The 14,613-nt window shown below is 33.7% G+C and overlaps 1 protein-coding gene across 1 annotated transcript; it reads right to left on the reverse strand.

The window, feature by feature from the left end:
• Positions 1 to 10,187: 10,187 nt before the first annotated feature.
• LOC120068281 (protein ASPARTIC PROTEASE IN GUARD CELL 2) lies at positions 10,188 to 12,089 on the reverse strand. The gene is made up of 2 exons (XM_039020000.1): positions 11,498 to 12,089; positions 10,188 to 11,329 (listed from the first exon to the last, which is right to left on the reverse strand). The coding sequence occupies exons 1-2, from the start codon at positions 11,846 to 11,848 to the stop codon at positions 10,253 to 10,255; spliced, it is 1,428 nt and encodes a 475-aa protein (XP_038875928.1). The 5' UTR covers positions 11,849 to 12,089; the 3' UTR covers positions 10,188 to 10,252.
• Positions 12,090 to 14,613: the final 2,524 nt, after the last annotated feature.

Consider the following 14,613-nt stretch of genomic DNA (forward strand, 5'->3'; position numbering starts at 1 on the left):
CACCTAGACTACCTTCTAACTAGTTTATACTTGGTTGTTTAGGAGAAAACTTGTGCAAATTTTTAGAGATTATTTTTGCATCATTGAACACGATTGAGTACACAACAAGCAGGAATGGTATGTGATTGAAACCCTAAAAAGGGGGGGGGGGGGGGGGGGGGGGGGGGGGGGGGGGGGGGGGGAACTAGGGTTTCTGAGTTGAGAGACGGTGGCAGTAGCTTTCTGGTTTAGATCTATCGATGATATAGTCTGCAGGAGGTGACAGAGGCTTCGTTGAGGATGGCGGCAACTATTTGCTTGATGTCGTTTTGGCATCGAGAAGAACACACCAGTTCTAGCAAAGTTCTAGAAAGGCTTGCCTGTGGAAGAATATAAGTCCGACAACGACAACTAGGGTTTTGGCGACGAAGCTAGATTTTGAGAAAATTTGTTTGGCTTTGATACCATGAAGCTGTATAAGCAAATGATATTTCTTCTTATTGAGAGGTGAAGAAACCCTTACATTTATACACAAGAATTCTCAATCAAAGACCTAAAATTAAGCAATCAATCTAAATATTTCTGAAAATAGAATATACAATAAAACAATTTTATCAATTTCTGATTTACAACAAAGACAATTATGCTTGATTTTCTACAGATTGATCTAGAATTTTGGATTAGTTCTCACTCTTGCCGATTACCATTTTGTCCATCCTTGATTTATGTTGTATATTGAACTTGTAACAAGAAAATTCATAATCCAAGTGCCTTACTCGACAATTAGCAAGTTCCTAGAAAAGCTTCGAGCATATGATTGGTGATAAGGGATGTTATTAGAGATATATTAGTGATTAGCGACAAAAGTTGGTAAAGGTATTTATTATAAATAAAGGTTAGGGAAATGTGTAAGGGAGACAATATTTTAGAATATGAATTAAGCTTGTAAGTGATTTCAAGATTAGGAGGGACCAAGTTGTCACACCCCGTACCAGATTACCCTTCTAACCTAGATGGAATGGTGACTGCAACAATTACCAACCCTTTTGTTGGCACTTACTGCCTATCTTACCTGTTAAACCTTGCTCAAACCCTGAATACATACATAATAACTCAGAACTTAACACATTTACATTACAGGATTTCGCAGCATTGTTTATACATAGATAATACAACCTAATGAGCCTCATCCAGAATACTAGTCACTAGACAGACATATGTGTACTAACTAACATAGGTCTTCAATTACGCTTCCCTCAACCTGCTTCTTTGAGTGGCAGAGCAACAGCAGAATAATCTTTTGAGAACTGACCACAACCTGAAAGAAAACATTTGAAAACGTGAGCTAGAAGCCCAGTGAGTGACTTAATAAAACATAAATTTCATGCTTAAACCGAAAAGCTCGAAAATATAATACTGGAACTAAAATATACCAAGCAATTGTGTACATAAAACCTTTACAACCATTGTATCTGAAACCTGAATCTTAATTGAGACCCCTACTTTGATCTCTTCATACTGAGCTATGGTTAGGAGGGACCCCTATGTCGATCTCTTTAAAAATATATCGATGGGCATCTTAAGCAACTTCCTCTAAAAATTAGCATTGATAACTACTCTTAAACACCATTAAACATCATTATTCCTTAGTTGAGAACGAGCATACCTCACTCTAGCTCCCAACGTCTGTTATCGGCCATGAGACCCATGCTTCGATCTCTCTTTGCTGGTTTATGATTTAGGACACCCATACTTCGGCCTCTCGTTCAAAACTACCCACGTATACATGGAGGTTTCCATGTATCGTCAACACCTTAGGTACATTTATTCAGATACCTTTCTTACCTTCAGTACTCCTCTTCATTGTGTTTAGGAATATCAACGCATGAACTTTAGCAATCTTAGGTATATAAACATATCACATCAAGCTTAGTTGTAACCCTAAGGCATACTTCATACTTTATTAAATAAGTTGGCTTAAATCGTGTTGAACTAGCTTGTAAAAACTATTAACATGCGTTAGATATGGAAATCATACTTTGAAAACTCATACATTAGTAACGTCATACTTTGATAAACATTTAAAAGCATTAGCAATTCCAAACTATCCTTCTAGCCTAGGAGAAGATATGACTGTCTTTATCCTTAGTTGAAAGTGAACTACTAGATCTAACCCTCAACGTCAACCTTAGTCGGGGAGAATTCTTTTGCTCAATCCCTCAACGTCGTATTACCTACGTGCGCGTGGTTATAACTGAGTACCGTCATATCTTGGGTACTTCTGCTCAGATACCTTCTCAAATGTCCTTCAGTATTGAGCTGCTAAGATACCTTCTCAAATGTCCTTCAGTATCAAATTGGCCCGGTACCTTCTTGAATGTCCTTCGATACCAAGTTGGTCAGATACCTTCTCAAATGTCCTTCGGTATCTGGTTGGGTATATACCTTCTCAAATGTCCTTCGGTATCGCGTTTTAAGTAAAACTAGTCATAAATATTTAGTTGAACACTAAGGCTTAGTGCTCAAATCATCATACTAGTTCATCATAAAAATGGAATTACTTAAACATGCTGAAAGTATTTGGACAAGATAACATATTTACATCATGTCAATTCCATGGGAAATATGCTTTACTTAGCATGAAAAAAAATATCACAAATACGTTGCTTGGCACTTCATTTAAATACTGAGCATGAGGAATATCGTCAAAGAAATCATAGTTTCTAACACTTAGCATGGGAAATAACTTCAAGGAAATCATGGTTTCTAAATCATTAAAACATCAATTCATCACATAGTCACTCATAGCTCGTTGGCCTCTTAACGGGTTATACGCCTCTCCTATTCTTGGCTTGAAAGGACATAATTCTCGATTAAACTATTTAGAATTCCTAGCAAAATACCTCAAATAGAACTTTCATCATCAAAGATAGCTTTACCAGCGAGATACTCATCATGAGTGAATTCTTCTCATGAGCGAGATCCTCTTCATGAGTGAGATCCTTTCATCCTAGCGATATTCACCTTTCCAGCGGATTCAGCTTAATTTCTAGCGAGATTCCCTTCTAGAGCGAGATCCTCATCACAAAATTAGCGAGATTTTCTTCATTAGCGAGATCCTCATCACAAAATCTCGCTATAATCTCCACGGTGAGCTGTTTGCTTTTTCTTCCTAAGCAGCTGTCTGCTTATGTACAGATTCTCTGTTACAACTTTAAAAATTCATAACTCAAAATCCAGACCTCTTTTGAAGAAACTTCCTTCTATCTTTCTTACCTTAAAATTTCAGTCAAAAATTCCTTATAGTTTGGCCTAGAGCTTCCAATCTTCACCTTGGGCCCTAATTAATTCGAGATTCTGTCTCTTCTGTAATTTCATCACTTTTTGTTCTTCTTCTCTTGCAATCTTTCTCTGACAAGGTAACCTTGAAAACTAGATTCTTCTAGCTTTCAAATGACACCGATTTCACTAAATTTGCTCATGTAGATTGCCGAAACCAAGCTTTCGAAGTTCCTCTTCCTTTTAATCTTCCTGCCGCCTCCCGAATTCAAGGATTAACCGCTATGTGCCAAACCAATTAGTGAGTTTCCTTATTTAATGTGTTTTTCTTTTCCTTTCTCCACAACTTCTATAAATAACTAAGAATTTTCACTTATTAAATATTTAATATATCATCCCTTTGGCTAAATATACTGGTTTAGGAACTTATAATTCGGGGTTTACACTTAGCTACACAAGAGCTTATTTCTTCTTGCTTCCATCCTCTAACCCTCCTAAAATATGGCTTCATTTAACTCATTAGGAGACATCTCATTACTTACTCTTAATTAAAGTAATTAGGGTTTGGATTTTACACAAGTGTCTCTAACATCGGATTTATCTTATAGTTTGGTAATCTTTTGTGTTTCAATTTTATTCAATTTTTATCATTTAGCAATGAGTAGTGTCTAAGAAAGCTTCAAGCATATGATTGGTTATAACTACAAATTACCTCCCGAATTTATGATTGGTAAACAATCATCACGATCAATATTCATCAGAAACCGATGGTGCCCTTGGTCAATAACCAAGAGCCTAACTAAAAACCATGTATTAGGGTGTTTATCAGAACTGATCTTATCATTCATCCTTAGTGCATCATCCTTATGAACAAATTAAATGATTTACTATGGCTTTTTTGAGCTGTTTGAAAGGTATCCTTAACTTGAATGGACCAGTCAAATTGGTCCTTTAATTCTTCCATGAGGGACCAAGCAATCAATCATTCCATAGCCTTTCACAAACTTTTGGTAATAACCCAAATCATGGAGGACCCCCTCAACTCCAATTTATCTTTTACAAGCCAATATCACAATACTTCAATCTTTTGTTTGTTTACTACCTTCTAGGTATTTGTTATTATGTCCAAGATACTTCAACTTTTTCTTGGAATAGATTAACTTTTTTGAGTTTAGTGTATAAATGTGGTTCATCATGTAACATCTTTATTGATCCAACTAAATACATATTCCATATTCTCTAAAACAATCATGTTATCAAATTCGGAGACTCACTTATACGAAAAAAAAAAAAGAATGAGGAAAAATACTTTTTCGCCTTCAGATTTTGGGTCTAATTTTTATTTGGTCCTTAAGTTTCAAAATGATACATATTTAGACCTTAAATTTTGATTTCAATTTAGTTCCTAAGTTTCAAAATGTTACAATTTTACTTTGAGATTTGAGCTTTGTTTCAATTTGGTTTCTAGATTTCAAGATTTTACATTTTTAACCTCGAGTTTTTCATTAAATACTCATTTTCTATCATTGATGTCAATGTCTATTAATTAATTTAAAATAATTATGAAGTAAAATTTTAAATTTAATTTTAAAAGTGATGACAAATAGTGAAATTTAATTAATTATAATTCGCTAAGTTATTTTAAACCTATTAACCTACGTTAACACCAAAAATGAAAAATGAGTATTTAGTGAAAAAAAAAATCAAGATAAAAATGAAAATCTTAAATCTAGGGGCTAACTTGAAATAGAACTCAAATGTCAAAGGTAAAATTATAACATATTTAAATCTAAAGACTAAATTCAAAACTCAAACGTATTGGAAAAATAGTCCAATTATCTATAAGTTTGTGTCAAAAGCACTCAGATATTTTCTAAGGTCTTTTCTTTTTTTAGTATAGTAGGGATAAGGAGGATTTCAACCAAAGACCTCCTAATCCCTTGCAACGCTTGCTTGGGTGGCTTGGAGTAAGTTTTGTTTAGAATGATTAGCTAACCATGTTTGGAAAAGAGTAGCTGTAAAGCAAAATTCAGAGTGGTACTGTTTTAGGAATTTAGTCAATGTGTTGTTTGGAATTTAGTAGCTAATCATGTGAACAAATGCACATGATCAAATCATGAACCATTTTGTTCCTTTCAAATATGTCAACAGCTTGTATTGGTGTAGCTTCTTTCATATTTCCCTTATTTTTCAATCCCTTTTAGGGATGAAAACGGTTCGATTTGGTGGTCAAACCAAATTTTTTAAAATATGAAACCGAACCGAATCGATTTATTGATTCAAATCGAACTGAAACGAACCACATATATGCGGTTTGGTTCGGTTCAAATTCGGTTTTGGCATTTTTAAAAAATTCATGTTATATTCTTTTTTAATTAAAAAGAAAACTGTTTCGGTTTCAAATCCGTTTTGAGAACTTGTTATATAAAACATGTATTTCTTAGTTTTTATTAAAAAAGTTCAGGTTGGTTCAGTTAAATTTTTGTATCTTTAAATTAAAAGCGGTTCGGTTTTTAAATTCGATTTTACTCTTTTTTTAAATATAATATAATATATATATATATAAGTTAAAAAGGGTTTGGTTCGGTTTCAAATTCGATTTTTGAAAGTGAAACTGAATTAATTCGATTTTAAAATTTCTTCAAATCGGATCGAACCGCATTTTTCAGTTTCACTGAGTTTTCAATTCGATTCGGTTCGATTTTTAGAAACGGTTCAATTTTTGCGATTTGAATGACCACCCCTATCCCTTTTGGTGTTTGCCAACAAAATTAACTCAACTCTTAGTTGCATTGCATTTAATAGACACATCATTCAACATCTTTTAACCATTCAAAATAAATCCTTTTTGTCAATTTAGGAGTGACATAATTAACTCTTGTTCCATTGCATTTCATAGGCCATTTTTTTTGGTTTGGACCAAATTCAACCACAAAAGTTTGGTTTGGTTTGGTTTTTGGTTTTGTATTATACATGTTGGTTCATTTTGGTTTCAATTCTTGGTTTTACCTATAATATAGGTTCAATTCGGTTTTCAAATCCAAAACTAGATTGAACCAGTTTTTTATAACTTTAAACCGAATCAAATCTTTTTGAATCACTAAAAATAAACCATGTACAAAAAAAAATTAAGGGAGTAGCACACTACTAATTGATGATTAGCCAATTAACATTGTCTTTCCAAACAGTTAGTAAATAAAGTTCACTGCTAGAAAAGTTGGTTTTTATTATTTCCATGGAATTTAGGTGTAAAAGTGACATCTCATTTAACTATTATTTTGAAGAAAAATTGGCAGAAGATGAAAGTATATGTATATCCAAAATGATCCTTGATTCTGACTAAAGCTTACACTACCTTTATTTGATTCCTTCTCCTTTCACAAATTTCATAGGCAAATTTTAACTTTTTGGGACATATAAAAAAAAGTGAACATCAGGATTTAAGTGGGCACTATTGGTAATTAACTTCACCCTCTCTATCTTATTTTGGTCTTTAAAGATACAAACATATTCTCTTATTTAGCTTCAATTAAGTGAATGTCAATTTGTTGTTATTCTCATCGATATTTACAAATATATTTACGGGCCGTTTATTTTTTTTTTAGGAATATTGATAATCGGAATCTTAGATGCCCGATATTATATATATTAGAAATTATGATGTCCAACATTTTTAGATTACCACATTTGTATTATAGGAATATTTTTGCAGATATCTAGGAATATTTTGTTAACTATGTTATTGATTTACGTAAGATTTCTATTCAGGAATGTCTTAAATTTACATAAAGTTTCAAGAATGCTTTATGAATATTTATTAATTTATAATTAATTTGAATATATTTGAACTTGATAACATATTTTTTTTATCAATTTGATTTTCTTTTAAAATTAAATTAATTTATGTTATTTTATTATGTTATTTGTCTACAAAATAATATCATAATTTAAGATTTTTTATAAAATATATAATTAAATTTAAATTTGAATATATTGATAAAGATTAATAAGAATTATAATATAACCAAAAATATAATATACATGGTTGACATAGTTTATTTTAATTATATAATGCAAATGAAGATAAAACGGGGATGCCCTCAATTCGGGAATCTGGAAAACCCATGTTTTATGGGGCATCCAAAACTCTCTAAATGCCCTCCGTCCGAATATCCTAAGATGCCAGAGAATCTTTAGATGTCGAGACATCTTACAATACTGCAAAACAAACATGGTAATCCAAATGTTCACTCCATGGAATCTAGGATGCCCGCGAAACAAACGGCCTCTTAAAGTTCACTTAAAAAAGTATGCAGAAAATATAAAAGCATGTTAAAACATGAATATAAATATCGATCACATAGACCAAGTGTTGAATGCATATTTCTTTATTTGAATATATTGGCACTTGAATCTCATCCGCACAGGATTTTGCTGCAAGTGCTCGGTGGTCTTGACCTTCGTCCCACCCTTTTCTAGTCTAGTCTCGTTCTTGTCTGGGTTGACCTGCGTCAGAGATCCTTGCACGGTGTAGTATTGATCCTACTGCACTTTAATGCTTAAGTTAGTATTAGAAGTGATTAATTCAGTTAAGCATGAAAAGAAGTGAGGTCGGTTCTCTCCCTTAGAGATTACTTACTCTCATCTTTTGGGATGGCTGAATGAGGCTATAATAAGTCAATCCTTTGATATACGACACGGTTGCGTGTGACAATAGGGATGTCAGGAATGTGGTGCTTGAGGTTATAGGATGCTAGTCGGCTCAGCTAATCGACCCAAACCCCGAGATACTAATATTTTCTTATTGGGAAGCACGCTCCCCTATGCCCTTTCTCGGTGCCCTTGGGGCTTGGGTCCACTCGTGAGTTTAGACCCTCCCTTAGACAACCTTCAACATGATATATAATATATTACATTTCATGGCTTCTATTGTTTTTATTGAGACACTTGAGACCTTGGGATGTCAGTTAATTTATAAAACTTTGTAATTTAAAATGCTTAACCCAAATTCAAAAAAGTAGATTTAGAAAGGGAGGGGGGACAAAAGTAATCAATCTTGATCTCACTATGTCAAAAAAAGAGGAAAAAGTAAATGGCTTTGCAAAAGTCATTACTTGAATGAACTTCAAAGGCAGACCAGAACTCCTAGTGATGCCTTCACATGTTTGCCTTAGTGGTGGCTCCCTTACTTCATCATTTCAAAATTAAAAATAAAGAAAGAATTGAGTTTTTTTCTTTTTGCTACAATACACAATAACCTAAAAGCTTAAAGGGATCCCTTGGATCCTATCACCTTACCCAAAACTACTGCTCTACCACCCCCTATTTTTTATTCACATGTCCCTTTTGCCCATTCTTTTTGACCCACTTTACATATCCTTACATTTTTCTTCCATTTTCCCATTCTTTTCATCGATGTAAGCATAATTTAGTGGATAAGACACCAATTATCATTTCGAATATGGATTCTCTGCCTTATAATTATTGGACTAAAAAAAGTTCTCTTTTTTTCCCTAAGTTATTGTTACATTTTCTCAATCAAAATTTACTCTTTTAAACTATTCATTTTAAGTTCAAAGTTATTTTTATGTGTTTTTAGTAAACTTTCATTCTCAACAAGTAAGGTACCATGCTCTATCATTGGTATTTAGTCATATTGTACTATCATTAGTGACAATTTTGCTTAAAAAAGAACGGTTGAAAATCTACATGAGCATAACTCAACTGATATAAATTTGTATTATTAATCTATGAATTTCGAACTTAGAGATTCAATCTATCTACTCTATGTTATAGAAAAAACATTTGAAAATAATGAACTTATAAAAAGAGTTCAAAGTTATAGTGACTATTAACAACAAAAAGATCCAAACAAGTATAACTTATATAATACTCTCATGAGAGTTCAAAACTATTAAAATAGATCTAAATCAGAAGTTCAGTTTCTAAACTTTTAAAAGTTCTGTCAATAGAATTAAATATTTATAAGTATCGAATAAATTCTTAAATTTATACATAAAATTAAAATTCATATACTTAATGGGTACATATCAAATATATAAGATTATATGGGACACATATTAACTCCTTACTCCTATTAAGTATGAAGTCAAGGTTCTTGACGCCAAGTCTATCTATGAAGGTCTCTCCAGCGTTATCTCTCTTAATATCTGACTTATTATTGTGGAATTTGATTACTCAGAGGTTATAACTCTCTTGTCTGGCAACTCTAACGATCTTATTGAAGTTTTTTTTTTTTTTTTTCATCCATGAGGAAATGGCTTGCGCAAGATTTAGACAATATCTCTTTTGTCCATGTTCGTCGTTAGAATAATTTTCTGTTACTTTTTGGCTTCAAAAATGTTCAAGGAGAAAGCTTCTTTTCTTCTTTTTTCTCATTATCTTGCGTGGTTTGAATTTGGTGTTTCTTATGATGTGATCCTTTATTTGTATTCTTGTTTGTTTCTTCAAAAAAAAAAAAAAATCAATTTAGTATAAATTACGCATTCGAGAGACTTATCAAACTCAAAACTCTTTGATTCCGTGTTTATAATTTGAGTTAAATTATAAATTTAGTTTCTTAACTTTCATATTTATGTTAAATGGGTCACTAGATCTTAAAAATAAGTTATTGAAATTTCAATTATGTGTCTAAAAGATCTCTCTCAATTTATGTTTAATAATTATTTTTATTTGTGTCTAACAAATCATTGATATATCAATTTCTTTTTAAAAAATAATTAGTCTACTCGATTTTATATGTCTAATAAAATATTGAATATATCATGAATGAATTAGTAGAGAATTAAGAATTCTACAAATTGGCTACACTAACACATTCAGATCTCATTTGAGTTACGTTTACTTTCACAAAAATTATAGTTACAAAATTAAAATTAAGAAAAAAAATACTCTAGTAAAAAATTAAATAAAATATATAAGTAGAGAAATAGTATTTATATAATGACAGATTTGCCCTTTGATATTTGATGAATTAACAAATACTTGGTCCAAATCCCACAAACCCATTTGATCCATCAATGGAGATTTGAATCCCTTCTTGCTGAATGTTTCCTATTATCGACAATCCCGACGCCGATGCTGCAAATGCAAAGCAAAATGTCCCTTCGCCGTCCACTGGAATCAGAAAGTTCCTTGCCGGCAACGTCAGTATCGGCCCGCCGGAGAAGTAGAACGATACCGTCGGCACCCTTACCGATATGAAACCATTTAGGTTATAGCATGTGTCGAAGATCGATACTCTGCCTGATCGAGGCAGGTTTGCCGTTTGTCCGATGAAGGTGTCTCGTAATGCTTCGTACGCCGGCGCCGGTAGCCTCGTCACGGCGGTTCCGGTGTCCATCACCACGCCACCGTACCCTAGATCGGTGAGTTCGAAGATCTGTTCGGGTATTGGAACTCGGATCCCTCCTACTCCGAGTCCCGAAAGCCTGACGTAGTAGAAACTGGGAGCGCGTGGGTTTCGGATTAGGGGAACCCACGCGCCGCCTACTGGCATAGCGCCGCGGCCGAACTCTAGCGTTCCAGTAGACTCGGTGCCTCGACTGACCAAACAGTAGCTGAACGCGCCGCCAGTTTGGCCGCCGAGTTGGCCGACGAATGACATGGCGCCGCCGCCGAGGCCGAGCAAGCCTGCAGCTCCGACGAACATTCCTCGGTTCATATGGCCGCAGCCGATCGCGATGTTTCGGATTATGACCCGCCCGAAAGTTAGAGTTTCAAGAGCGAGTGTGCCGCGGGTGTAAGATCCGTCGCCGTACGACACCTCGTACCGGCACCGGCCATCGTTGCAGCCTGCGTTGTCGAGGCGGTCACACACTGACGAGTCGCAGGAGATTCCGGCGTAGGAGGCGGAACCGGCCGGGTCAAACACCGGGTCGGACTGTTGGTAGCATTCGTTGCAGGGCTGGCATTGCACCCAAACAATGTCGCTGCCGGAATCAATCACCACGTATTGGCTCCTCGGTGGGCTGCCGACGCCGATCCTCACGAAGTACTCTCCACTCCCCTGCTCTGTGCCGGAGACCACGTCCGACCCGAAGTCCGTCACCTGCACGGCCACAGCCAAAAAAGAAAAAGAAACAAAATCAGAAAGAAACAAACAATTTCCATTCCAACATTTTTTATATATAATCTTTAGAACAATAGCGAGTATATTCATATGAACTCAAGGAGGGCAATTGCCTCTTCCTTCCTTCTTAGCTTCACCCCCGATCACCTGCTCGTCGCTGCCATTGGAGAGTAAGCGGAGCAGAGAGGAAACCCTTATGGAATCTCTTTCGATGCGCTCCTTGAAACGACGGGGATGGTCGGTGTTGAAGTTGAAGGGCAGCTTATCTCTATGGAAGAGCTTGAGCTTCCATTGACTCTGACTGCTGCTGTTGTCAAAAGGAGGGTAGTTTTCATGGAGGTCAAGATCTTGTGGTAGTCTAGAGGGTCTGGTTTCTGTTTCTTTGATTGTGTCTTTGACATTTAGGAGTTGGGTGGCTGGGTAAGTAGCGGCAGGACTGGTCGAAACCAGGGAGATGGCGGTGGCTAAAAGAGGAAGAAGAAGAAGGAAAGGTAGCATGGTTTAGTAATTAAGCTGTGAAGTGAGTGTTGTTGGGGAGATTGAGAATGAGAAAGAGAATGGGGGATTTAAGTGTGGGAAAATATGAGAGGGAAAAAGACAACTGTGGGGTTTCGATTATGATTGAGTTACTGGTTTGTGAGTGTTTTCTGTACAAAGAAATAGATAAGAAGCTGAAGCTGAAGTTAGTAGATATATAATAGGATTAGTCGAAGTATGTATAAATTGATTCAGACACTCACAAATATAAACAAAAGGTTGGTATATATTTAGATTTTTAGATGTAAATGTATGTGTTCTTTTACTGCTTGTGATTGATGGATTTTGTTTGTACTGTCATCTTTTTGTTATTTCCATTATTATTATTATTTGCCTGTTTATAAAAGTTGTGTATTATGTTATGTTGACTACAGGGTGCATGGATGCTGGAATACACCTCTCTCTCTATCTACATTAAAAGCATAAACAAATCCCATTATGCTGAATGCTGATTGCTATTTGCTTATCCTATAATCTGATTGCATAGAAAAAGAGACTTTATGGAAATAAGTAACCATTTTCTGGTTTCTATTTTGCATATTTTATTGAGTTCTATAAGTGCTCTACCAATAAAATTCCTACCTTTTCCCTAGTTTTTTTTCCAATGATTATATATATATATCTTGGAAGTAGTAGTGGAGACTGTAGAGAAGGTATTTTCATTGAGAAAAATGCTAGCTTTAAAAGTATTCTTAAACATATAATGTTTTGCTTTCCATTGAATAGTACAGAGTGAAAGAAAAACAACTTTTGGATCACCGAGAAATGAACTAAACTATGTTGAAGTTGAATTTTGAGTAAAAGTTTTGATTTTATTGAGTTTATTTCTCCTGTTTACAAAGTTCAGTGTTAATGATAATTGGAATATGCTAGAAAGAAAGAGAGGAAGGGTATGAATCTCATGCATTTGCTTTAAATGATGAAGGTCTATTCTTGTGGAGAATGATTAATATTGACTTTTTTTTTCTGTTGGAAACAAACACAAAACCCCATCTCCCATTATCATACATCAATTTGATCATTCTTATATATCTTTCATTTGTAAGAAAAGAAAAGAACACTTTAAAGTTTGATCGTTGTTATATTTCTTTCATTTGTAGGAAATCTCTTCAAAAGTATGTATATTTCATGGGTTCATCAAATCTCCATTTCACCCAAAAGTTTATTCGTTGCAAGTAGAAGAGTCACAAACTAGGGTTACGGATAAAAATCGTAAGATTTTCTAATCTTTTGTAGTAAGTGTTATATTTGTAGTAAGAAGAGATTATAAGTATCTTAACCAGATCGTCATTCGTTTAGTATTATACTTCATGTTATCAAAAAAAAAAGTATAAAATTTCAAGTGTACCTATGAGAACAGACATAAGTTTGACAATGTATAGTTTTCCGAAATTCATGCCTAGTAACCAGAAATTTTCTGAAAATATGAACTCCAAAGTAATTGTGTTTGTCCTCTCTATCCATTCTTTCTCATACTTTTTATAAAATCCAATAAAAATTGGGAAGAGAGGCCAAGTCTTTGTTTGTCCATATTTATAAATACAATTCCTTCGGTTAAGTGGAGCTTTGAAAATAGAAAAAGAATCTATATNAACAAAAGAAAATATTGTATTGGTGGTCTACATTCATGAATGCATTAGGAAAAAAAAATAGTATTAGGCTTTTCAATAAAGACCATTGGAAAAGTTTGCATTATAGACTTGTTTTCAATAACAATCAAAAGTGGTAGTTACTTAGAGTATATACTTTCCATTAAAAAAAACACTTATGAAAGCAAATATATATAATTGTCTTTTCATCAAACAATTAATTTGAACAGAACCCACAAGGAAAATGTCTAAAGAATACAAAGGTCAAAGTAGAGCCCATCCAATTTGAGAACAAGTAAGATATTGATTTTGGGTCAAATAATTAATTCTCTGTTCTGTTACTCTTACTCTTAATCATAATGTTTTAGGGTCAGTTTGGTGATTATTTGATTTAAATATTTTGTTATTGAAGTTTTAGCTAATAAATATCGCTTCTCCTATCGTGGATTTTTAATCTACTTTCTACCATTGGTTTCAAACATTTTTAAAACTAAAATATATTTTTTTAAAAGTAATTTTTATTTTTAGAATTTGGTTTTGAGTTCTACGTTTTCGAACAAATGTAAAAATTAAAGGACTTAAACATGAATTTCAAAAAACGAAATTGTTATGGGATGACAAAAATGTGACTTGAAGACTCATAATGGGTATGGGATTTTCATCTTCCTCAATTTTTAGATGGTTAATTTTGTTTGCCCAAGAAAAGGAAATGATAGACTAAAATGTTATAGAAGATTAAAAGTGTGTTCTAGCCAACCAGAAAAAGAAAATATCAATCAGTCAATAATCTTTTTATTATTATTATTATCAACATAAACATAATTCAATTGACTTTTACTGTCAACCTCAAAGTTTAAAATATGATTCTCACCTCATAAATTGTCAAATAATAATAATAATAAATAAATAAATAAAATTTCTTATTCACCTGAATGAGTACATTTGTGATTAATTATGATATCCACTTTCGGCCTTCAATTCTCTTTTAAAATTGAATGTCCTATTTCATAATCATTTTATTTTTAATTTTTAAAAATTAAGACTATTTTCTCAACATCGTATGATTTGCATCTTTCTTATCTACAAGATTTCAATTCTTAGCCAAATTTCAAAAATAAAAATAAGTTTTAAAAACTA

Source organism: Benincasa hispida, chromosome 12 (assembly GCF_009727055.1).
Source record: "Benincasa hispida cultivar B227 chromosome 12, ASM972705v1, whole genome shotgun sequence".
NCBI lineage: Eukaryota > Viridiplantae > Streptophyta > Magnoliopsida > Cucurbitales > Cucurbitaceae > Benincasa > Benincasa hispida.